General features: G+C 40.4%; 2 protein-coding genes across 7 annotated transcripts in view; one reads left to right on the top strand and one right to left on the bottom strand.

Annotated features, from left to right (window-relative positions):
* LOC135095536 (zinc finger protein 12-like) overlaps positions 1-26,757 on the top strand; it is a 42,184-nt gene that overhangs the window by 11,408 nt on the left and 4,019 nt on the right. The window contains exons 1-2 of one of the 4 annotated variants that reach the window (XR_010264422.1): positions 16,303-16,351; positions 17,202-17,348. The exons of 2 other annotated variants lie outside the window; for them this stretch is intronic. The gene's annotated coding sequence lies outside the window, so the exon portion shown is untranslated. Of the gene's footprint in view, positions 1-16,302; positions 16,352-17,201; positions 17,349-26,757 lie in introns of those variants that run through there. One more of the 4 variants, XR_010264421.1, reaches the window with a different exon arrangement.
* LOC135095535 (uncharacterized) overlaps positions 1,597-26,757 on the bottom strand; it is a 27,031-nt gene continuing 1,870 nt past the window's right edge. For 2 of the 3 annotated variants that reach the window (XM_063996414.1, XM_063996415.1), the window contains exons 2-6: positions 21,272-23,847; positions 17,189-17,355; positions 16,914-17,064; positions 10,104-10,295; positions 1,597-2,093 (exon numbers count right to left, since the gene is read on the bottom strand). In XM_063996414.1, the coding sequence (XP_063852484.1) occupies positions 2,048-2,093; positions 10,104-10,295; positions 16,914-17,064; positions 17,189-17,355; positions 21,272-23,808 (3,093 nt within the window). In that variant the 5' untranslated portion in view covers positions 23,809-23,847 and the 3' untranslated portion in view covers positions 1,597-2,047. Of the gene's footprint in view, positions 2,094-10,103; positions 10,296-16,207; positions 16,338-16,913; positions 17,065-17,188; positions 17,356-21,271; positions 23,848-26,757 lie in introns of those variants that run through there. The other variant, XM_063996416.1, reaches the window with a different exon arrangement.

Raw genomic sequence — 26,757 nt, 5'->3', positions numbered from 1 at the left:
TGGGCTTGAAAACAGTGTGTACTGGCAAATTCTGAGTGCACCGTGCTGTGCTCAAACCAGCATCCTCCGAGGTGAAGCAGGCTCATCGAGAATGAAAACAACAACAGTGCAGGGGAGGCTGCTCTGTGTGGAATCAGTGATCAGTGAATACGAAGTGTCACCCAGAATTGTAACAACAATGCAAAGATACAAGAGTAAACAGCCTATTCAAGGAAATGCAAGAGACAAATTGCCACACATGGATGAAAAGCCTCAGGAAATATTTAGAAATGACCATCTTGAGTCTCGATCGTCGAAGACATCTCCGTCATGACCGAGGAAGAAATAAAACAAAGTGAAGGAATGGGATGCCCTGTGCTGCAAGAACAGTGAATGGAACACCTAGTCTGAAGGTGTGCAGGGAAGGTAAAACCTTTGTTGGAGGGGCAGAGTTAGCCTGTGGCTACACACCAGCATCACCCGTTCTCTACAGGGGAGGAACAAACAACCTGCAGCTAAATGACAGAAAATGCTCTACTAAACAAAGTACAGGGTGCGGATCTGCACGACCAAGATTTACAAAACATGCAGGGTGTCCCGTGAGTTGAGTTACATACTTTGGGATTTGATAGTTCAATTAATTATGTCAACATATTCTATACACATATGCTGTGTTTGCTTTTATTTTGCAAGAAATTGACGTGTAAGTTGTTCGTGGCGGGAACCGCTCACCTGGGTAGGCCTCCGCCTTCTTCCTTCCCTCTTCGGCTCGCTACGTATTCGAGTGGCGCCACATGGCATTAGTGATGTTTTCTTTGAGTACACCATGCAGTCAAAGCCTTACAGGAAACAATACAAAGTGTGTTACAATTGCAGCTAACAATGATAACAACAGTAAAGACAACGACAATGGCAGCAGTTCATCCCAAACACACGAAACACTCGTTCTTTTTAAAAGTGTCCAGAAGTGACAAGCGTCGAGACGAAGGGTCTCGGCACCACCGCCCGGAAGCACAACACTAAAGGTCTTCCAGCGGCAGCCTGGGAGTCTGAACTCTCTAGCGTTAAAGCCTTGCGACTGTAGGCTGAGGGGCAGAAACAAGCCACTCACAGTGTGGAGGAAAAGACTCGAGGCTCTGTGGATGGCTGCCTAGTGCTCACAGTTGTGGAGCCTTGAGGCCTTGTGACTGTAGGCTGAGGAGCAGAAACAAGCCACTCACAGCATGGAGCAGTTAGTTTGTTAGGTAATTGTTTGCTTAGTTAGTTTGTTACTTGGTTATATTGTTGCACTGTTAGTTAAATTAGTTAGTTAGTAGTTAATTAGCTAGTTACTTACTTGGTTGATAAGTTATTTAATTATTAAAGACCCAAGGCTCTGTGGATGGCTACCTAATGTTCACAGTTCTGGAGTCTTAAATGTATTTTAAGTGTCTTCAAATTATTGCTTTTGATTCTTGAATAAGATTAACTACAGTAAAGTTTTAACTATAACCTAAATAGAACAACTCTTGTAAGTCTTAAAATTCAAGTTTAACTATAACATAAACATTCAAAACATACATTTCTTAATTATAACTTAAAAGAACAATATTTGAAAGGAAGAAAAAAACAAGAATATATAAATGTATGAGAAATATAATAACAAAATAACAATGATGATAATTGTAGTAGTAGTAGTAATATTAAAAATAGAGTAATAATAATAATAATGATAATAATAATAATAATGCTAGTAATAATGATAATAATAGTAATTTGTTGCCAGTACTTATGAACACAGTATTACTAAGTTTATAATACTGTGTCATTCATACAACTTTCAATATTAATGCTGATACCAGTTTTATCTATTTATTTATTTATTTTATTTTATTTTCTATTTTTATTATTATTATTATTTTTTTTTTTTTTTTTTTTTTTTTTTTTTATTCATTATTATTATTATTTTTTTTACTCTTTCTCCTCCTCCTCATCGTCGTCATCATCATCATCATCATCATCATCATCATCATCATCATCATCATCATAATCTTGTTCTTCATATTCATCAGACTGATCAGTATCAAAATCAGGTGTTATAGTTATATGTGAGGAAACACCACTCGTCAGGGACCCTGTGTGGGAGAAGTCAAGGGTAATTAGAAGGACTACACACACACACACACACACACACACACACACACACACACACACACACACACACACACACACATATTTGGTACGATGCCAGATGTTCAGAAGCTAAAAAGAGAAAGCATATAGCTTGGAAGAAACAGAAGAAACAAAGTAAGGAAAATAATAGAGAGCAGTATAAGGAGGCAAGGAATGAGTATGTTAGAATAAGAAGAGAGGAGAAACAATTTGAAAAGTGTGGGGTAAAGAAATGTGAAGAAGAGCCCAAGCTTTTTTACAGATATATCAATGGAAAGATGACAAGCAGAGAGACCACTGACAAGATAGTAGAGGAAGGAAGGATATATCAAACACTGGAACAGATTACTGAAATTATGAATGAGAGTTTCAGGTCTGCGTTCATTGTGGAAGCGGAATTTACTGAACCAAACGAGGTGTGGGTTGTGGGAAGTCTTGGTGCAAAAACATGAAATTGGCAAATTGTTAGAGAAGTTGGATGTCAGGAAACCAATGAGGCCTGATGGAGTGTCAGGTTGGACACTAAAGGAATGTAGAGAACAAGTGGTGGAGCCAATTTGGGATGTGATTAACAGCTCACTGATAGAGGGAAGAGTACCAAGAGAGTGGAAGAGAGCAAATGTAGTGCCAATACACAAAGAAGAAAAAAGGACTGAGCCACCAAATTATAGACCGGTGTTGCTAACTAGTGTTGTGGGCAAGATCTGTGAAATAGTGATCAAGGAAAAGTGGGTGAAATATTTGGAAGAGAACAAAGTCATAACAAATTGTCAGTTTGGTTTCAGAAAAGGAAGGTCATGTGTGACAAATTTACTAAGTTTCTATACAATAGTAATAGATGAAGTACAAAACAGAGATGGGTGGGTAGATGCAGTGTACTTGAACATCAAGAAGGCTTTTGATAAAGTTCTGCATAAAAGACTATTGTGGAAGATGGAACATAAAGGAGAACTGAGAGGGACAATGCTAAAATGGATGAGAGACTACTTAAAGGATAGAGAAATGAGAACTGTGATCAGGGACACCTGTTCAAGTTGGAGTAATGTAACAAGTGGAGTACCACAGGGGTCAGTGTTAGCACCCATTATGTTCTAAATATACATCAGTGATATGCAGGAGGGTTTGACCAGTCCTATTAATCTGTTTGCTGATGATGCAAAACTGTTAAGAGTAATAAAGAGCCATATTGATTGTATGGAGTTGCAAAGAGATATTGACAAGATTTATGGGTGGGGCAAGAAGTGGAAATTGGAATTCAATGCTAAGAAATGCCATGTGATGGAATTGGGAAAGAGTAAAAGAAGACCTGCATGGGACTATAAAATGGGGGAGGAAGTGATAATGAAGAGCAAGGAGGAAAAAGACCTAGGAGTGGTTATTCAAGATACCCTGACCCCAGAACGGCATATAAATGAGACATTTGGCTCGACGTACAGGAAGTTAACAAATATTAGGGCAGCATTTCATTGCATGGATAAGACTGTGATGAAAGAAATTATAGCCATTATGCTACATCCCAGACTGGAATGTGCAGCAGTGGTGTGGTCTCCACATATGAAGAAAGACATAAAGAAGTTGGAAAGAATTCAGAGGGCAGCTGCAAGGATGGTAATGGAGCTGAAAGACCTAACATACAAAGAGGGGTTGAAGGAAATGGGACTGCCAACTTTGCAAGTTAGAGGAGAAAGAGAAGACCTAATAATAATGTATAAAATGTATATGTCTATCTTCTCAACTGCACTGAGAAGATAGACAAACAGGACCTGGTGTTGCTGGGAGAAGATGAAGCTGGATGGACGAGAGGGCACTCAAAGAAGATCAGGAAGAGTCAGTGTTTGAGGGACATCAAGAAGTACAGTTTTCCACACAGAACTGTGGATATCTGGAATGGTCTAAATGAAGAGGTTGTTACAGCACCTAATGTGCACAAATTTAAGGAAACGTTGGATAAATCTATATAGATGTGGAGACGGGACACTAGGAGCTCTACTGGAACCCTGTATTATACAACTACGTAAACACACACACACACACACACACCTTGACATATAACTATAATACCAGATTTTTTATCTTGATGAGTCTGATGAAGATGTGGGCATTTTTCAAAACAAAGATGGCCTATGAAATACCAGACTCATTTTCACCAAGGGATGAAATAAACTTTGATGGTTTTAGTGACAAAGACCAAAATGAAAGTGAGATTGGGTTTTTGAAAATGAGGTTAAGGAAAGTGGAAAGTGAGGCAGAACAGCAGAAGAAGGAGATGGTAGTGATGGAAATGGTAAAATCCCTTCAGCATAAGCTAGAACAGAATCTAGGAAAAGATGGTGAAATTTTCAAGCTGAAAACAGAACCTGAGGAGATGAGAGTGAGAGAACAAAATATTAAGAAAATGAGGAATTACAAAACAACATGGAGAAAGTAATGAAAAATAAAGATTTGAAAGCAGAGTTAGTGAAAGGTGAGAAGAGGGTGAGACAGGGTGTCTTGGATGGAGTGAAAGACTGGAAAATAAGAAAATGATAAAGCAAATGTTGACTTCAAGGAAATAATTGAAAAGCAACTAGAAGAAAAAAATGAAAATGTAGAAAAAAGTGGTAAAGTCACTGAAAACAATGAAGATCTGGTGAGGGATGCAGCAGTGCAGCAGATAAGAAGAAAAGTGTTATAGTTATGAAATAAAGGACAAAAATAAAACACACAAATTGAAAAGAGATAAAGAAGCATAAAAAAACAGTGAAGGATCTGCTGAAGAAACTTAACGTTGAAGTTGACACTAAGTTTGAGGAAGTGGAAGAAGTAGTTAGACGGGGGCCTTATCTTGAAGGCAAAGCAAGACCTGTGAAAATAAGACTAAAATCACAACAAGCAGCAGAACAGATACTAGAAAGAACATCCAAACTAAGTGAAGTAGAAGATCGCAAGGATATATATTTTAGGAAGAACACAAATGAAGAAGAAAGGAAGAAAGGTTTGAAAGAAATGTATGAAGAGGCTAAAGGAAAAAATTTATCAAGAACTCAAGAAGAAAAAACTACATTGTTTTTGAGAGTTTTGGAAGACAGTGAAGAAATGGTACATGAAGGTAAAGAAATAAATGAAGATAAAATAGAGAGAAACAGTAAAAACGAACAACTTATTGTGATGCATACCAACATAGATGGACTGATAGACAGAAAACTGGAATTACAAGACTATTTAAAAGAAAAGAATCCGAAGGTGGTGTGTTTAGCGGAAACAAAACAAAAAGAAGAAAACCAGATAGTGACAAATGACTACAATATATGGAGAAGAAACAGGCTTGATAAAGGAGGGGAGGTGTAATGATAATGACAGGAAAAGAGGCAAAGACAAAAATAGTGAAATATGGGGAAGGAAAAGCAGAAATAGTGAATGTTAACTTGGAAGGTAATAGTGGAGAAATACTGACGGTAATAACAGCCTGTGTACCACCCAAAACAAGTTCTTGGAGCAAGGAAGAATATGACAAAATGATAGAAGATACCATTCAGTGTTTGAGTAAATTAATCAAAAGTAATAAAATAGTATTATTGGTTGGTGACTTCAACTGCAAAGAAGTGAACCGGGAAACGTCTGAAGCAGGTGGAAACGAGACTGCACGGGGAGAAGGATTGCTGAAGCTGACTACGGAAAACACAGTGATGCAACGGGCGACTGAAAACACAAGTTATAGGGAGACTGCACGGGGAGAAGGATTGCTGAAGCTGACTACGGAAAACACAGTGATGCAACGGGTGACTGAAAATACAAGTTATAGGGAAGATGACGAACCAGCAAGACTAGACACAATACTAACAAGGGGCATGGACCTAACTAAAGCATTGAGACACGTGTGCCCCATGGAAAAGGTGACCATGTAATGATACAAATAGAGACCAATTATGATGTCAGTGAAGAGGATGAATCATACAAAGAAAACGGGAGAAACTATGGAAAAGCTAACATAGATGACCTCCAGAAATTTTATGAAGAAATGGACTGGGAAAAGCTGAAAAGAGCAAATGATGTGCAAGATAAGTATGACATTTTGGTGAAAATATATGAGCTGGAGTGAACAAATATGTCCAGGTGTGGCTCAGTGCAAGACGTGCAAGTGCAAAGAAAAAAGAGATGAAGCATAGATAAAGATTAAAAGAAATTGAAACAAAAAAAATAAAGAAGACTTTAGGATACCAAGAGATGAACACGTGGAAATAAGGAGAGAGGAAAGAAAGGATGCGAAAAGGATATAGTTGAAAAGTGCATGGACGAACCACAACTTCTGCAGATTAATAATCGCAAAAATCAAACCAAAGGAAAAACTAGAAAGATTGAAGGATGGAAATGAAACATGAAGACCCAAAAGACACGAGTGAATTGCTAAACAAAAAGTTGCAGCAAGCTTTCACAGAAGAATCGGAATTTAAAGAACCACAAGACGAAGTGACAAAAAAGCAAATGTGGGAAATTAGAGTAATCAAAGAAGTTTATAAAATGATGGAGGAACAGGAAGAGAGAAAAGCAACAGGACCAGATGGAGTACCAGGTTTCATCTTAAAAGAGTGCAGGAAACAATTAATTGAACCAGTATATGACAAAATGAAGTGCTCATTATCAACTGGAAGAGTGCCTAAGGAATGGAAGAGAGCAGACATAGTGCCAGTGTATAAAGTAGAAAGAAAGAAGAAGCACTACACTACAGACCAGTGTCAATGACCAGCATGCTGTGTAAGACCTGTGAAAAAGTGATCAAGAAGCAGTGGACAGATTTCCTAGAAAAAACATGATATATAACAGAAAAACTGTATGGCTTTAGACAAAAGTGATCATGTGTAACCAATCTGATGAGCTTTTATTCAAGAGTGACTGATATGACAAAGGAGAGGGATGGATGAGTAGACTGTGTGTATTTAGATCTGAAAAACCTTTTGACAAGGCTCCCCACAACAGGCTATCATGGAAGCTAGAAAATATTGGAGGATTAAATGGAGAAGTAAAAAAACTGGACGGAAAGTTACTTAAAGGAAAGAGAAATGAGAACGATGGTAACAGGTGTAAACACAAAATGGAGAAAAGTAGGTAGTGGAGTACCACAAGGGCCAGTGGTGGCACCAATACTTTTCCTGATCTACATAAATGACACGCCTGAAGGAGTAAAGAGTTACATCAGCACGTTTGCAGACGATGCAAAATTACAAAGACATTTAAGAAACAACAAAGACTGTGAAATTATACAAGAGGACTTGAATAAAATCTGAGACTGGAATAAGAAGTGGGAGTTGGAATTTATTGTGAAAAAATGTCATGTAATGGAAATGGAAAAAAAGTGAAAAGACCAAAATGGACATTTGAAATGTACTTTTAGCACAAGGAGAGAAAGATCCGGGAGTGATAGTACAGGACAGTCAGCAGTCGGAGAAGCTTGTAGAAAAGACATTCAGGGATACATATAGAATGGTGAGACATATTGCAACAGCATTCCACTACATGGATAAAGAGACGATGAGAAAGACAATTACCACCACTATTAGACCACAGCTGGAATGTGGTGAGTCAGTGTGGTCTCCCCACAACAACAAACGTCTCAGAAAACCACAAAGGACACACAGGATGGCAACGAAGATGGTTCCTGAACTGGAAGAATTGACATGTGAAGACAGGCTAAAGGAAATGAATCTGCCAACACTGGAACAAAGAGGAGAAAGGGCAGACTTAACACTAACTTATAAATTGTGGAACAGAGTGCAAGAAATTGATAATGAGAAAGTACTGCTAAGAGAAGCAGAAAATAGCAGATACACATGAGAGTGAGAGACAGTGGGTGAACGAACCTGTAAGATGTAGAGAAGAACCATCACAGTTGGGGTCAGTGTTTACAAAAACCTCAGAAAGTAGACCAAGTGTACGTTGTCTGAGTCCAGTGGGAAGAAGCAATCATGTGATAACAGAAATAGTACCACAGGAAATGGAAACAGTGTTGTACAGGAAAGAACAATTTAGAAATGGGAGATAAAACTATGCCAAGGCAAACTTTGCAGAGCTTAATAAATTTTATGGAAAAATTAACTGGGAAGATTTATTTGAAGGTAAAGTAGTGCAAGAAAAACATGAGATATCTTTGAGCAAGTATAGAGAGGATGTGCAACAGCTTGCGCCAAGTTATAAAGTGAAGATTTGGAAGCAAGAGTGGTATAATGCCACTCATGGCATGGAGGAAAATGATGAGATAGCTGAACAGAAGTACTAGGGAAGAATACACAAAGGCAAGGAATGAATATGAATATGGTATAATAAGAAGAGGAAGAAGAAATTTTGAAAGTGACACAGCAAGAAAATGCAAGGAAGAGCCCAAACTCTTCTACAGATACGTAAATGGAAAAATGAAACATAGGGATGACATAAACAAGTTAAAAAAAAAAAGAAGAATTTATGAAACAACTGAGGAGATGAATGAACTAATGAATGAGTTTTCAATTGATTGTGTTTACAACGGAAACCGATTTTGTGACACCAAAAGTTGTATCACAGAACGAGGGAATACAGGAGATACAAGTAACGAGACAAGAAATTTAGAAATTGCTGGAAGCGCTGGATGTTAGAAAAGCCATGTGACCAGATCAAGTAAATGGATGGATATTTAAAAAATGCAGAAAACAAATGGAGGAACCCATATGGGATATAATTAACAGCTCATTGAGGGAAGAAAAGTACCAAGGGAATGAAAAGAGCTACCATAGTGCCAATATACAAAGTGGGAAATAAAATGAAACCATTACATTACAGACCAGTGTCACTAACAAGTACTGTAAGCAACCTTTGTGAAATTGTAATTAAAGATAGATGGGTGCAATATTTAGAACATGAAGGAGGACTAAAGGGAGCAACATTGAGATGGATGGAGGATTATTTACAAGGGAGGGAAATGAGAACAGTAATCAGAGACACTAATTCAAGTTGGCGCAAAGTGACAAGTGGGGTACTGCAAGGATCTGTGTTGGCACCTATTATGTTCCAAATATATGTAAATGATATGACAGAGGATCTAAATAGTTATATAAACCTTTTTGCTGATGATGCAAAAATAATGAAAATAATAAAGAATGAAAATGACCACAAGGAGTTACAAAAGGATATTGACATAGATATTGCATGGAGCCAAAGACGGAAACTAGAATTTAATGCCAGAAAATACATGTTGGAAGTAGGAAGAAGTAGAAAGAGACCTTCATGGAATTGCAAAATGGGAGGAGAAATAATAATGAAAAGTAATGAAGAAAAAGATTTGCGAGTAATGATCCAGGACACACTATCACCTGAAAGGCACATAAATGGAATACAGCTTGTTAACAAACATTAGGATGGCACTTAACTATTTAGATAAGGAAATGACGGAGAAAATTATAACAAGCATGATACAACCTAAACTGGAATACACAGCAGTAGTTTGGGCTCCACATAGAAAAAAAAAGATATATGGAAACTGGAAAGAATACAGAGGAGTGTGACAAAGATGGTAGCAGAATTGAAAGACTTAAGCTATGAAGAAAGACTTGAAGAGATGGGATTACCAACACTACAAGAGAGAAGAGAAAGAGGAGACCTGATAACAATGTACAAATTAGTAAACAATACAGAGAGAATAGACAGAAATGACCTTGTACCACAGATGGAGGAGGGAGAGAGAGATGGACGAGGGGGCATGGGAAGAAAATAAAGAAGAGTGGATGTTCAAGCAACATCAAGAAATACAGCTTCCCTTATAGAACTATTGAAATCTGGAATGGTCTGAAGGAAGAGGTGGTTGTGGCAAACAGTGTACACATGTTTATAGACAAACTCTGGATAAATATGGTTATGGAGACAGGACAAAATGAACCTTGGCTCATGCCCCGTACAATACAACTAGGTAAATACACACACACACACACACACACACACACACACACACACACACACACACACACACTCACCTCCACACCCTACACCCCCACAAAGTGTCAGCGAGTTCCCTCAGCTCCCTCCTCTCCTCCACTGTGATAGTTTCCTCTGGTATCACAACACCACCTCTCCTCACCCTGACCCCTGCTGCCGCCAGGAGGTGAAGCAGGTCCCGCCACTCTGCTGCTTTCATCCTGCCCCGGGGGAACCCAATGTCAAGATATCTGAAAGGAATAACAAAAACAATTTCAAATGTTTATTATTATTATTTTTTTTTTTTTTGTGTGTGTATTTGTATTTTCGTATTTTATATATACCTATTTGTTTTCATTTTTATTATATTCATTTTATTTTATTTTTTTTTTACATTTACTTTTTCCATTTTATATATATATATATATATATATATATATATATATATATATATATATATATATATATATATATATATATATATATATATATATATATATATATATATATATATATATATATATATATATATTTGGTATCCCATAAGTTTCCATACAGAGGAAAAATTATAAGAAATTATAGAACTACAGAAAAAAACATTTTTATTTATATAATATGCTCTACATGACTTCCTTTGTGTTGAAAACACAATTCAATGCGTGTCCTTCACTGCTGAAGAACATGTTCAAACACATCTGGATTTATGTTAGTAATGATGTTCATGATACCATATGTATGGAAACTTATGGGACACCTTGTATATATATATATATATATATATATATATATATATATATATATATATATATATATATATATATATATATATATATATATATATATATATATATATATATATATATATATATATATATATGTATATTGTTGCAGCAGGGGAATGAAGTTGATAGCACTGTGCAGGCAGATAGTGAAGTTAGGCATTGGCAATGATGCATGAGCTGCAAGCTGAGGCAGCCCAGAGAGACTGGAAATGGCACTGAAGGTGATTGGTTGGGAGAATAGCAGTGTGCTGGCCAATCACGGAGGGACTGACATTATATAAGGAGCTGTGGCGGTTCCCAGGAGAGAGAGAGCGCCCATTTTCTGCTTATCTGCCTCTGCCATTTTGACTTTGTGGTACCCTGACTTGGGATTCAGGGTAGACAACCAGGGGTGTCCAGCCAGGGCATTCAGGGTGTCATCAATCCCAGGCAGAAGGTAGGAGTCCTTCACCGTGATGTCGTTCATGCCTTGTAATCCACACAGAAGCACCTGGTGCTGTCCTTCTTACTCACCAGGACCACTGGCGACGACCACAGACTGTCCAACTGCTCCACCACTCCCTGCGCTACCATTTCATTCAGCATGCGTTGCATCTCTTCCCTCTTGGCCAGCGAAACACGTCGGGGAGGCTGCTTGGTTTTTTTTATGTAGGAAGGATACTGGCCAAGGGCAACAAAAATCTAATAAAAAAAAATGCCCACTGAAATACCAGTCCCATAAAAGGGTCAAAGCAGTGGTCAAAAATTGGTGGATAAGTGTCTTGAAACCTCCCTCTTGAAGGAATTCAAGTCGTAGGAAGGTGGAAATACAGAAGCAGGCAGGGAATTCCAGAGTTTACCAGAGAAAGGGATGAATGACTGAGAATACTGGTTAACTCTTGCGTTAGAGAGGTGGACAGAATAGGGGTGAGAGAAAGAAGAAAGTCTTGTGCAGCGAGGCTGCAGAAGGAGGGGAGGCATGCAGTTAGCAAGATCAGAAGAGCAGTTAGCATGAAAATAGCGGTAGAAGACAGCTAGATATGCAACATTGCGGCGGTGAGAGAGAGGCTGAAGACAGTCAGTTAGAGGAGAGGAGTTGATGAGACGAAAAGCTTTTCATTCCACCCTGTCTAGAAGAGCAGTATGAGTGGAACCCCCCCAGACATGTGAAGCATACTCCATACATGGACGGATAAGGCCCTTGTACAGAGTTAGCAGCTGGGGGGGTGAGAAAAACTGGCGAAGACATCTCAGAACACCTAACTTCATAGAAGCTGTTTTAGCTAGAGATGAGATGTGAAGTTTCCAGTTCAGATTATTAGTAAAGGACAGACAGAGGATGTTCAGTGTAGAAGAGGGGGACAGTTGAGTGTCACTGAAGAAGAGGGGATAGTTGTCTGGAAGGTTGTGTCGAGTTGATAGATGGAGGAATTGAGTTTTTGAGGCATTGAACAATACCAAGTTTGCTCTGCCGCAATCAGAAATTTTAGAAAGATCAGAAGTCAGGCGTTCTGTGGCTTCCCTGCGTGATATGTTTATCTCCTGAAGGGTTGGATGTCTATGAAAAGACGTGGAAAAACGTAGGGTGGTATCATCAGCGTAGGAGTGGATAGGACAAGAAGTTTGGTTTAGAAGATCATTAATGAATAATAAGAAGAGAGTGGGTGACAGGACAGAACCCTGAGGAACACCACTGTTAATAGATTTAGGAGAAGAACAGTGACCGTCTACCACAGCAGCAATAGAACAGTCAGAAAGGAAACTTGAGATGAAGTTACAGAGAGAAGGATAGAAACCGTAGTAGGGTAGTTTGGAAATCAAAGCTTTGTGCCAGACTCTATCAAAGGCTTTTGATATGTCCAAGGCAACAGCAAAATTTCACCAAAATCTCTAAAAGAGGATGACCAAGACTAAGTAAGGAAAGCCAGAAGATCACCAGCAGAGCAGCCTTGACAGAACCCATACTGGCGATCAGATAGAAGGTTGTGAAGTGATATATGTTTAAGAATCTTCCTGTTGAGGATAGATTCAAAAACTTTAGATAAGCAGGAAATTAAAGCAATAGGACGGTAGTTTGAGGGATTAGAACGGTCACCCTTTTTAGGAACAGGTTGAATGTAGGCAAACTTCCAGCAAGAAGGAAAGGTAGATGTTGACAGACAGAGCTGAAAGAGTTTGATTAGGCAAGGTGCAAGCACGGAGGCACAGTTTCGGAGAACAATAGGAGGGACCCCATCAGGTCCATAAGCCTTCCGAGGGTTTAGGCCAGCGAGGGCATGGAAAACATCATTGCGAAGAATTTTAATAGGTGGCATGAAGTAGTCAGAGGGTGGAGGAGAGGGAGGAACAAACCCAGAATCGTCCATGATTCTCAAACCTTTGCTTTTAGCAAAGGTTTGAGCAAAGAGTTCAGCTTTAGAAATAGATGTGATAGCAGTGGTGCCATCTGGTTGAAGTAGAGGAGGGAAAGAAGAAGAAGCAAAGTTATTGGAGATATTTTTGGCTAGATGCCAGAAATCACAAGGGGAGTTGAAGGCTAGTGTACCAGGATGGTCAGTAAAGGGAGAGGAAAGCCAAAGCTGGTAGTGAACAATGAAGTCTCCAATAATGGAGATCTCTGCAAAAGGAGAGAGTCAGAATGTGCTCCACTTTGGAAGTTAAGGAGTCAAAGAAGTCAGAGGAGTTAGGTGAGAGGTATACAGCACAGATAAATTTAGTTTGAGAGTGACTCTGTAGTCAAAGCCAGATGGTGGAAAACTCAGAAGATTCAAGAGCATGGACATGATAGTAGGTTAAGTTGTTGCACACATAAATGCAGCATCCAGCTTTGGATTGAAAATGAGGATAGAGAAAGTAGGAGGGAACAGAAAAGGGGCTACTGTCAGTTGCTTCAGACACCTGAGTCTCAGTGAGGAAAAGAGGATGAGGTTTAGAAGAGGAGAGGTGGTGTTCTACAACTTGAAAATTAGATCTAAGACCGCAAATGTTGCAAAAGTTAATGAAAAAAAAAAAGTTGAGGCGGGTGTCAAGGCACTTAGGTTCGTTATCAGAAGAGCAGTCCGACTTTGGGACATTTGTGGTCCCCTTCCCAGCAGGTCGCACGTCGACCTCTGATGCCTGGGTGGACGCAACTACCTATGTCCGCCACCGAGGAAGGACGGACATAGACTCTGTGTGTCCATTAGCAAGGCTGGGCAGATGCGGACTGCGGTGGTTGCTGGGCTGGCTCAGGTCATGGCCGTGGCTGGCGTCCAGAGGACAAAGGGTGAGGGTTGGCCTCACTTCTGTGTGGTGATAGGCAAGATGGCTGGAGGATGGCATCAGGCCCCATGGGATAGGCGTGCCATGGAATGTGGGCGGTATGGGTGTAGACGTGTTCCCACACCAACACAATGCTCGGTCACTCTTCTAGGCATGCTTTCATGCCTACAAATCATATGGGGTGATGCAAGGACATTGAAGCACATAATTCACATAATAACGACGCGCTTATCTGTGATGTATGCACTATAGCTAATCACAAGGCTCACAGAACAAAGACGTCAGAAAAGTGAGTACGCACTGGCGAATCACAAAACTCGCATAGCAAAAGATGTCAGAAAAGGAGCACAGTGGCCAAACACAAAACGCTCACCAGCTGTGAATTCAGCAGCGCGAACCACAGGCTAAGAAAAAAACTAGGACAACACTTAAGGGTCATAAATCAAAAGAGCAAGGCGTTTCTATGCCAAATAAATTGCTAAATAAAAATGCACTACAAAAATCATAACACTACAAATAGCACTCATGATGGCAATAATAGCTGGAAGTGTGGTGGATGAGTGGCATGCATTGGGTGAAGAGACGGCCATAAGAAGACACCATAGTTTGCAGCAGAAGACTGACCGCTGAGGAATCCAAAGTCTTGGAACGACTGGATCAGCAGCAAAGCAGTCAAGTTGCATTAGTGACAGCTTAAAAGTCCAGACTTGAAACAGGGATGGCGTCAGTATGAGCTTGAAGTCGTATGAGCTTGGCATAAAAAGCTTGAAGGAGACCCTGAAAGCAGCTTGAAGGAAGCACCGTAGATGTGTAGCAGTGAAGCAGCTTGCGTTGGTGACGGCTTAGCAGGTTACCGGGAGGCGATGAAGGGTTGGGTGTAGCTCATTTACATGATTAGTGGGAACAAGGAAGGTGGGAGGAACAATAAAATCTGAAGGACAATATACGAAGTCGTAGCTACTCTAAAACCAAAACAATGTGAATATGATGCCTACATAGGCGTTACAAACTATTTGAATGGTTTCATCAAATAATTTGTAATGCTCTATTTAAGGAGCATGACACTTATCTTAACTATACTAAAAACAATTTATTAACCTATTAGACTTGGATATTGAAGACTATCCTTTTTTGTTTAATATCAAATTATATGTCCAATTTGACGGTGTGGCCTTGGCCCTACTCTTGCTTATGCTTTTCTTAGTCATCAAGAAACCAAGTGGTTAAACGAATGCTCTAGTGAGTTTAAACCTGTGTTGTACAGGAGATATGTTGATGACACCTTCCTTTTATTTAAACTCTCATAGCACATCCCTAAATTTCTGAGTTATTTAAATTCTAAACGCCCTAATATTGAATTCACTTGTGACACTGAAAACAATGGCTCTATCCCGATTCTGGATGTAACTGACTCACAATAAGAACCAACTACAGACTGCTGTTTATAGCAAACCAACCTTTCACAAGCTTGGGGATTAATTATCTTTTATTCCTCAATTATTTAAGATTAATGCTATCAAAACGCTCTTATATCGTTGCAATACATTATCTTCTAGCTGGTTTGCTTTTGACCATGAAGTTAACTTTTTAAGGACTTTTTTTCCTTAATAACGGGTTTCCGCCAAGCCTCATTAATAGTACTATCTACATTTTTTTTTAAAGTAAATTTAGTCAGCTTTCCTCTAACGATACAAAAGAAATGCATAAAATTACCTTACTATGACCATCTTAGCAATACTTCTAGAAAGAGACTCACTACCATACTGAAAGCACACTACCCTGATGCCAAGTTAATTTTTATTTTTACTAATACGTACACTATTGCCTCTTTTTTTTTAATTCAAAGACAGCGTTCCTATTGGACTTACCTATAAACATAATTCATGAATTAACTTGTTTGAATTACAAGGCTCAATATATTGGAGAAACCAAGAGGAATCTGACACACAGAATCAGTGAACACAAGGTACAAAGAAACAGCTCATCCTTCTTTTTCAATAATAAGAACAAAATCACATACACACGATCATTCGTGTTCAGAGAGGGATTTCAACATATTACATAAAGCTGACGCATAAACAGACATAAAAACATGAGAAACTACTTACATTAAACACTTCAAACCTCAATTAAATAATCAATTGTCATCAGCATAGTTATATCTGTTATAAACTCTGTTCGGAGCTTTGGGTTCCGAGGCCGTAACCAAAGTAACACACACACGCACACACACACACCGGTATCCCTTGTCAGTCTTCATCACTCCTTCAGCTGGAACAGACAAGGTTCGTTGTCTGGCATGACTACACCCTTAGTTTTATTGTTATTCTATATTAGTGTTCATCTATAGGCTGTCTTACTTCAGTATAGCTATTTACTTATCTGTATTTTTTTATTTCTATTTATTTATTTATTTATTTATTCATTTTTCTTTATTTTTATTTATTTTATTTATTTTTATTTATTTATTTTTATTTATTTTTTTTTTTCGTTTCACTTATCCATTACTTATTTGTTCCGTGTTTCGTTTTTGCGCCTCACTTTGCCTTGCCCACACCTTACTAGTGTTTTTATATGTTTTATGTTTTTATGTTTTACTCTCTGATGTTTTATTGTCTAGCCTGATGATGCCCTCTGCGTAAGCTGAAGCGTTGCAACTACAGTTAATGAAAAAAATTTCTGTTGTGTCCCTGTTCACCTCAACTGTATCTTAGAAATTATCTAATATATCTATCTATATATCTATATCTATATCTATATCTATATATATATATATATATATATATATATATATATATATATATATATATATATATATACAGATTACACTGACACACTGACACTCACCCTGCCGTAGGCTGGAGAGCCGCTGCCACTTGACACGCTTCCTTCATAAGGTTTTTGTTCACACCAGACAAGACTAAGACCACCATGCTGATGTCAGGCAGTGGTGACGGAACCGATGCTGGTGTTACCGTCGCCACAGGGACGTGTATGGCTGCAAAGACACCACCAGCTCAAACCCTGCGTACACACACACACACACACACACACACACCATTTCATGAATATCGGTGCAAGGAGTGCAGCAATCTTCAAGGTTCACTGCACCACAGACTCACCAAGCCTCCACAGGTTAGGCAGAGATGAGGCGACTCGGGTGAGGGCTGCTGGGAGGCTGGCAGCGTGCTCATCACTAGATACGGCCAAGTACAGCTCGTTAAGGCATTCAGGGAGCAGCGCCACGCAATCAGCACCCAGGTGACCCATGAACTCTTCAAGGCAAGTCCTGTAATGGCGAGACTTTGAATTATTACACACACACACACACACACACACTCTCTCTCTCTCTCTCTCTCTCTCTCTCTCTCTCTCTCTCTCTCTCTCTCTCTCTCTCTCTCTCTCTCTCTCTCTCTCTTCTACTACTATATGCTGTTACTATTATTATTGTTTTGTTATTATTATTATGATTATGATTATTATTGTTGGTGTTGTCATCACATTACTGTTACTGTTATTGCTGATGTTGTTGCTCTTGTTGTTGTTGTTATTGTTGTTTTTATTGATATTTTCATCATTAATAATAATAATAATAATAATAATAATTAATAATAATAATTACAACAATGATAATAATAGTAATAATAATAATAATAATAATTACAACAATGATAATAATAGTAATAATAATAATTATTATTATTATTATTATTATTATTATTATTATTATTATTATTATTATTATCATCATCATTGTCATTATCATTATTACCAGTTATATTAGTGCTGGTAGTAGAAGTAGTAGTAGTAGTAGTAGTAGTAGTAGTAGTAGTAGTACTAATAGTAGTGCCTAACATCATTATAATAAAAATCGAAACGTCTCCATTATTTACTATGTACCTCTATTTACTACAACAACAACAACAACAACAACTACTACTACTACTACTACTACTACTACTACTACTACTACTACTACCACCACTCTACTACTGCTGCTGTTTCTACTACTACTACTACTACTACTACTACTAGTAAATCGCTTAGGAAGACAATTGATGGGCAAAGCTGTCGGTAATCCATCAGTAGAAGGGGTATTTCAATAAGTGTCTCGGGGAACTGACAGTAGCCCTTTTTCTGTTCCCTCCTACTTTCTCTATCCTCATTTTCAATCCAAAGCTGGATGGTGTGTTTATGTGCGCAACGACTTGACCTGCTCTCGTGCCCACGCTCTTGAATTTTCCTAGTTTTCCACCAATTGGCTAAGACTACAGAGTCACTCTCAAACTGAATTTATCTGCTGCACACCTCTCACTTAATTCCTCTGACTATAAGAAATTCTTTGAATACATAACATCCAAAGTGGAGCACATTCTGACTCTTCCCTTTTGTGGAGATCTCCATTCTTGAAGACTTTAATGTTCACTACCAGCTTTGGCTTTCCTCTCCTATCACTGACCATCCTGGTGAACTAGCCTTTAACTTTGTTATCCTCCACGACCTAGAACAACTGGTGGAACACCTTACTAATATTCCTTACTACCTGGGGGGGGGGATACACCCAACATTCTTGACCTTTTCCTAACCTCTAATCCTGCTTATGCTATTACCCAATCTTCTCCATTGGGTTTCTCCGATCACAATCTCGTATTTGTATCTTGTCCTGTCGCTCCAATCCCTCCTCAGGATCCCCCAAAGCAGATGTGCCTCTGGTGCTTTGCCTCTGCTAGTTGGGAGGACCTGAGGAGGTATTTTGCAGATTTTCCTTGGAATGACTACTTCTTCTGTGTCAGAGACCCATCTCTGTGTGTTGAGCGCATGACAGAGGTGATAGTGTCTGGTTTAACACAGTCTGTTCTTGTGCTATACATGATAGAGAGGTGGCCCACAAAAGGTACTTGTTTTCCATGCCCCCAATGCCCTACACCATCGGAAGGCTTATGGACCTGATGGGGCCCCTCCTTTTGTTTTCTGAAACTGCACCTCCATGCCTTGCCTTGCCTAGTCAAACTCTTTCAGCTCTGTCTGTCAACATCTACCTTTCCTTCTTGCTGGAAGTTTGCCTACATTCAGCCTGTTCCTAAAAAGGTGACCGTTCTAGTTCCCCAAACTACCGTCCTATTGCTTTAATTTTCTGCCTTTCTAAAGTTTTTGAATCTATCCTCAACAGGAAGATTCTTAAACATCTATCATTTCACGATCTTCTATATGATTGGCAACGTGGGGTTCCATCAAGGCCACTCTATTGGTGATCTGGCTTTCCTTACTGAATTTTGGTCATCCTCTTTTAGAGATTTTGGTGAAACTTGGACATATCAAAAGCTTTTGATAGAGTCTGGCACAAAGCTTTGATTTCCAGACTACCCTCCTACAGCTTCTATCCTTCTCTCTGTAACTTCATCTCAAGTTTCCTTTCTGAGTGTTCTATTGGTCACTGTTCTCCTAAATCAGTGGTGTTCCTCAGGGTTCTGTCCTGTCACCCACTCTCTTCCTATTATTCATCAATGATCTAAATCAAACTTCTTGTCCTATCCACTCCTACGCTGATGATACCACCTTGCACTTTTCCACGTCTTTTCATCGACGTCCAACCCTTCAGGAAGTAAACAGTTCATACAGGGAAGCCACAGATTGTGGCAGAGCAAACTTAGTATTGTTCAGTGCCTCAAAAACTTAGTTCCTCCATCCATTAACTCGACACAGTCTTCCACATAACTATCCCCTCTTCTTTATTGACACTCAACTGTCCCCCTCTTCTATACTGAACATCCTCGGTCTATCCTTTACTTATAATCTAAACTGGAAACTTCTCTTCTGATCTCCAGTTAAAACAGTTTCTATGAAGTTAGGCGTTCTGAGTCGTCTCCGCCAGTTTTTCTCACCTTTCCAGCTGCTAACTCTGTACAGGGGCCTTATCCGTCCATGTATGGAGTATGCTTCACATATATGAGAAGGTTCCACTCATACCGCTCTTTTAGACAGGATGGAATCAAAAGTTTTTCCTCTTATCAACTTCTCTCCCCTATCTGACTGTCTTCAGTCTCTTTCTCATCGTTGCAATGTTGCATCTCTAGCTGTCTTGTACCACTATTTTCATTCTAATCCTCTTCTGATCTTGTTAACTGCATGCTTCCTTCCTCCCGTGGCCTCACTACACAAGACTTTCTTCTTTCTCTCACCCCTATTCTATCCACCTTTCTAATGTAAGAGTTAACCAGTATTCACAATCATTCATCCCTTTCTCTGGTAAACTTTGGAACTCCCTGCCTGCTTCTGTATTTCCACCTTCCTATGACTTGAACTCTTTCAGGAGGGAGGTTTCAAGATACTTATCCTGTAATTTTGACTACCACTTTCAACCCTGCTCGGGGACTGGCACCTCAGTTTTTTTTTGTTTTTTTTCAGTTTTTGTTGCCTTTGGTCAGTGCCTCTCCTACATAAAAATAAGTGAGAGAGAGAGAGAGAGAGAGAGAGAGAGAGAGAGAGAGAGAGACTGCAGAAAAAGGACAGTCGGTTTATAAAAAGTTTTATTATGGATTTTGGGCATGCGCAGTAGTGTTGCAAATCTGACACGTTTCTTTCATTATAACTTCTATTAATCTAATTAGCTACAAAATTTGAGATTTATCATTTTTTTTTTGTTGAGAACTTAGAGGCAATTTGAAGCACCGCGCAAATCGCCCACTTACCTTATATTCCAATGACCAGCTTAAAACTTTGCGGGAAGTTTGGCTGTATACCATTGGATATGAAATTTCCTTCTGCGTTCAGTGGTATGCATCCGGTCTCATTGAGGCAAGAGAAAGTTGGTGAAAATTGCAGAAAACTGACGGTCGCTTTACAAAATCCGATTTTCAACACCCTTTAACTTTTTTGCAAGGTATCCTTTGACTTCACCCAATAGAAGAGATGAAACCTATATGATATAAAATTGATAGAGTTGTGCTATCATATGGTGCTAATTTCGCTATGATTGGCTGCATAGTTCTGGAGACAGCGTTTAAATAGCGTTACGGTCGGGCCGGGCCTCTCAAAATGAAACTCCAACCTCCATAGTAAACTTCACTTCGCTTCTAACTACTACTACTACTGCTTCAACTACTATTACTACTACTGCTACAACTACTACTACTACTACTATTTTCCTACACACACACACACACACACACACACACACACACACACATCTGGAGGCTTGTCTTTACCTGTGTATGGCACGCAACACGGTGTCTGAGGCAGGTATGCTGCCGGGATGCCAGTAATGGTGCCATAGACACAACTCACGGCAATGGTAATCACTCATAGCAAGGACAGTCTCCACATTTTTTTTTTCGTTGTACAGCCATAACTCCACTGTTGTTGCGGGAGTACGGGGGAGCAGTGCCACAGCGCTGGCCAATGTGTTGTCTGTTATCCTTACTGTGCCATCAGGAGGGTTTTCTGTGACATGATGAGCGATGGCCTGCAGGAAGCTTTCATTGTAATCCGTGTCTTCCACCAGTGACAGCCATTCATCCCACCCTGCGCCAGTCTCTGCCAGCAGATCTATCACCTCTTTTATGTTCTCGGAACGGTTTGGTGTCTCTTCTGTGGTCAAGAGGCCTGCCACATGCCAGAAAAGGTTACGTAGGCCCCGAAGATCTAGAGGCCGTGTCTGTGGCTGAGCGGCGTCCTGAGGCAGGCTTTCAATAGCTCGTGATTCTAGGAGAGATCCACAATGAAGTTGAAGTAGAGATATTAGCTGAAAGACACCCTGAAGCAACCTTCTAAAAACTCCTTGTTCTGGGAGGGATTCATCATAAAAGGTGGCCTCAAGCAGGCTCCTAATAGCCCCTGATCCTGGGAGGGATCCATCCTGGAGGTGCTGCATGATATGTCGAGCTGCAAAGTACTCCAGCATTCCTTTATGGGGCATGGAGTAGTTTTCTTCATATACTCTGTTGGTGATGGACAACCGCAGAGTGAAAAATGCTCCCAGGACTTGTTGGGGTGGCAGGTCCTCTCTCTCACAGCAATCTGTCAGCTGCTCTGTGCCCTCATCTGAGAGGTTCAGTCTGTCTTGCAGCAGGCCTCGTAGCGCCACTTGGTACATCTCTTTCACCACTCTTTTTATCCTCATCTTGAGGGTCCGTGGCTTTTTCTCCCCCCATGTGGGGTCCTTGGATATTCTGACGCGCAGCTTCTCTATGCACCACTCATGGATGTGGGTGTACAAGATGGATGGGGTTATGTTTTTTGTAATAAAATTTGGATTCTCTTCAAATAATGTAACCAGAAATATTATGTTGAGGGGAAGCTCAAACAAGGTCTTATTGCCTTGTTCTCTCATGAACTCCTTCACCCTATCCTTGTTTGTGGAGGTGCAGTACTGCTCTGCAAACTGCATCCTTTTAGTGACAGGAATCCCCTCAATAGACATCTGCGATTGCTTATAGTCTTCTTGTGTGAGGGCCAAGAACTGGTTCACTCGCTCTGGTCGTGAGGTGGTGAGAATTGAGAAATTTTTGTTATATTTGGTTGTATTCACAATATTAGTGATGAGCTTTTTGGAGGTGCTGTTCTGCTCATCCAGACCATCGATGAGGAAGAGCACTTTACAGTGCTTTAAATAGTTCACGAGGGACGCGTTAAAGACCGGCAGACTAGACAGACTAGGCGGGAGGACCAGGCCCAGGAATGTCTCCAGATCTTCAGCATCTGTGTCGCGGCACAGCATTCTGAGTACAATGTCGTACTCCTCCAGGTGTGTGACGCGGCGGTCACTCTCTTCCTTGAGCCACTCCGACAAGATGAAAGTGAGCAGGGTGGTCTTGCCACTCCCAGCGACACCGCTCACCACAGCGAGGCGTGGCCTTTTGTCCTGGACAGGCTGTGAGGGCTGCAGCTGTGAGGGCTGCAGCTGCGAGGGCTGTGAGCTCTGAGACTCTGCTGTTAGGTATTTTAAGATATCTAACGAGTCTATGTCAAGTGATTTGGGCTGCTGTTTAAGGACAAGTTTTGAAAATACAGTCTGGATGTGAACCCGTTTTGAGGATTCACTGAGGAAGGACACTGGGTCAAAATATTCATACTGTTTGTAAATTTCTCTCAGGTGACTTACTGACTCTTGCTTAAACAAATGGAGCTTTTTCTCAAAACTCATCTGTAAGATGACATTGTCATCAAAGGCCTGACATATTTCTTGTATCTGGCTTGTTATGATGTCAGTGATGTTTGTGGTCTCGGCGTCAGAGACTCCGTACTTGTCCTTGACAGCCTGAAGGGCTCTGATGAAGAGGTTCTTGAGTTCCTCAGCTTTGTCCAGGAACTCTTTATCTGTCATCTTAGGTCTTTCGTGCACGACCTTGTTACGCTCATCTTTTATCTTAGTGAGCAGGCCCTCCATCACTGCATCATCCTGCCAGCATTTTTCACTTAGTCCTGCAACATTTTCACAGGCCAGTCTGATGCTCTTGTGGAGCAGTGTGATATCAAAGCTCTGGCATGAGGGGTCATTGGCAATCTGCTTTTCCTCATCACGGTTAAATGCCTTCCTCTTATCCTTGTTGCTGAGTGTGCGATAGTTGGCCTTCGAGGTGTTTGGGAGGCTGGTCAGGTAGTCCAAGAGGGTGACGGCGGCGGTCTTGTTTGTGCCGCGTGTCAGGGCGTGAGAGAGCACGGCTGCTCCTGGACCCTCCAAGATGCACAGTAGCTTGAGACGCGAATAATTCACTGCCGCGGCGGCAGCAGTGGCAGCAGCCATGGCAATGCTTCATCACCAGGGCTCCTCACATACAATGCTCTGGAATGAAGTGGTTGGAACTCTGAGTTGTATTGTGAAAGAAATGACTGTACACATGCATATATATATATATATATATATATATATATATATATATATATATATATATATATATATATATATATATATATATATATATATATATATATGTGTGTGTGTGTGTGTGTGTGTGTGTGTGTGTGTGTGTGTGTGTGTGCGTGTGTGTGTGTGTGTGTACATAGTGAAACCTTGGTTACCGAACGCCTCCCTTTTCAAACAAATTGGTTTTCAACCAAAATTTTGAACTCTTGCTTCGGTTGCAGTATTCGATTCTAGAACAAAATTATTTGATTTCAAATATTAAAAGACATAGCAAAAGCTGCCATTTATTACTAATTTACTGTTTTTTTATAAATATTTGCTTCGTTTTTTATATATTTGATGGAGAGATACAGAGTGGAAGACAGTAATTTAATCTTTGAAATAAGATAAATGTGATCCTGTTGAAACGTCTCGATGTAAACAAACAGTTTACACCCACACTTAGGTACAAGATTAGGCTTGAGAGAATGGATGATGCAAGAATAGCAAGGAAGATGTACCAGTAGAATGAAAGCGGAAGCAAATGGAGGAAGAGATGCACGAGAATGACAGACAGGAATGGATTGCAAGTTGTGTGGCGATGAGAATGGCTGGTAGGAATCAAAATGAGCGTGAATGGGTGGTAACAAGAGGAGGCAGAGTGGGAGCCGAATGGGTTGTGAGAATAATGGAAGAATGAAATAGACAGAGAAATGAAATCTGTGGGACTGAATGAATGGAAGAATGACCATTACACTGACGTAAATTACAGTGAAGGCCTCGGGTCTGAATAACCATGCAAGACTTCCTCACGCCTCGCCAGTCATCGCCCACTACCCTGGGACAGGCAACAGGATGAGTTTATTGCCACATCCCTTGAAAATATGCACATGTACACCACTCCTGCTGTTGCCGCTGTTACTAATGCCGGCACAAGTGACGCTGGTCCTGCTGCTTCTTCTGCTGATGACATATCAGGGGCTAGACTGTGCAGCCCTGCGGAGGCGGAGGCTGGTATGTATTTCTCATTAAGTGCGGTTGCAGATAAACTGCGGAGGGTAAATTATTGATATCTGCGGATGCAGACGTGGTTGTAGATTACTTTGGCTCCGTATTATGTGATTGCGGATGTGGATAATTTTTACTTATCACTGTAATACAGAATGCGTCGTGTCTGCGGCACAGCTCCAGAGAGGAAACAGAGAGAAAATCCCGAAAACAAATAGAGAAAGGTATAATGAAAACTATAAAAATGTAAAATTGCATTTTAAGAATTCGGCCTCGACTACACCTCTATTCAGCTGTCCTCCTCTACCACTCCGGAAGGCTTCGGTGAAGATTGTGGGCTGACCTCGCCTGCCCTCAGTACCTGGCACTCATCTGCCGTCGGCTCCGATTCGTTCCTGGTTCAACCCCTGCCGGCTGAGGCGAAATTCCCACGCCTGCCAGGACGCCGGCCTCCAAAGACTCCCCCAGGACTCTTGGTGATATTGCCAGACATCTCTGTTATTGTTGGGTTGTGGGTTTGTGTTTTTGTTAATTGTAATTGTGGAGTTCCGTTCTCCCTCGTTTTCTTTACGTCCCAAGCTTAGGAGTGTTGACGGGAGGGGTAGCCATCCCGGCCATGATATTAATTAAGGTGTGTATACGTACATATACGTAAAAAATGAAAATAGTCAAGCCTGACACGTTCATTTCCTGTGAAGCACAAGTTAACACAGGCTTTGTCCAACCCGGCCAACCTGCATCACCATCACCTAAATAAGTGTGTGTTCTTCATTAACAGAAAGTGTCAAAATCTTTCAAGATCTAACTCCCATCGTGACTTCTGGCACCTCGCCAAAAATATCTCTAATAACTTTGCTTCTTCTTTCCTTCCTTTATTTCAACCAGATGGCACCACTGCCATCTCATCTACTTCTAAAGCTGAACACTTCGCTCAAACCTTTGCTAAAAACTCTACCTTGGATGATTCAGGGCTTGTTCCTCCCTCTCCTCCACCTTCTGACTACTTCATGCCACCTATTAAAATTCTTCGCAATGATGTTTTCCATTCCCTCGCTGGCCTAAACCCTCGGAAGGCTTATGGACCTGATGAGGTCCCTCCTGTTGTTCTCCGAAACTGTGCCTCCGTGCTTGCACCTTGCTTAGTCAAACTCTTTCAGCTCTGTCTGTCAACATCTACCTTTCCTTCTTGCTGGAAGTTTGCCTACATTCAGTCTGTTCCTAAAAAGGGTGACCGTTCTAATCCCTCAAAATACCGTCCTATTGCTTTAATTTCCTGCCTATCTAAAGTTTTTGAATCTATCCTCAACAGGAAGATTCTTAAACATCTATCACTTCACAACCTTCTATCTGATCGCCAGTATGGGTTCCGTCAAGGCCACTCTACTGGTGATCTTCTGGCTTTCCTTGCTGAGTCTTGGTCATCCTCTTTTAGAGATTTTGGTGAAACTTTTGCTGTTGCCTTGGACATATCAAAAGCTTTTGAGAGAGTCTGGCACAAAGCTTTGATTTCCAAAACTACCCTCCTACGGCTTCTCTCCTCTCTGTAATTTCATCTCAAGTTTCCTTTCTGACCATTTTATTGCTGCTGTGGTAGACGGTCACTGTTCTTCTAAATCTATTAACAGTGGTGTTCCACAGGGTTCTGTTCCATCACCCACTCTCTTCCTATTATTCATTGATAATCTTCTAAACCAAACATTTTTGTCCTATCCACTCCTCTGCTGATGATACCACCCTGCACTTTTCTACTTTTTTTCATCGACATCCAACCCTTCAGGAAGTAAACAGTTCACACAGGGAAGCCACAGAACGCCTGACTTCTGATCCCTCTAAAATTTCTGA

This window comes from Scylla paramamosain, chromosome 49 (assembly GCF_035594125.1).
Source record: "Scylla paramamosain isolate STU-SP2022 chromosome 49, ASM3559412v1, whole genome shotgun sequence".
NCBI lineage: Eukaryota > Metazoa > Arthropoda > Malacostraca > Decapoda > Portunidae > Scylla > Scylla paramamosain.
Note: the sequence above shows the minus strand (reverse complement) of the source record. Positions and strands in the feature narration are given on the sequence as shown.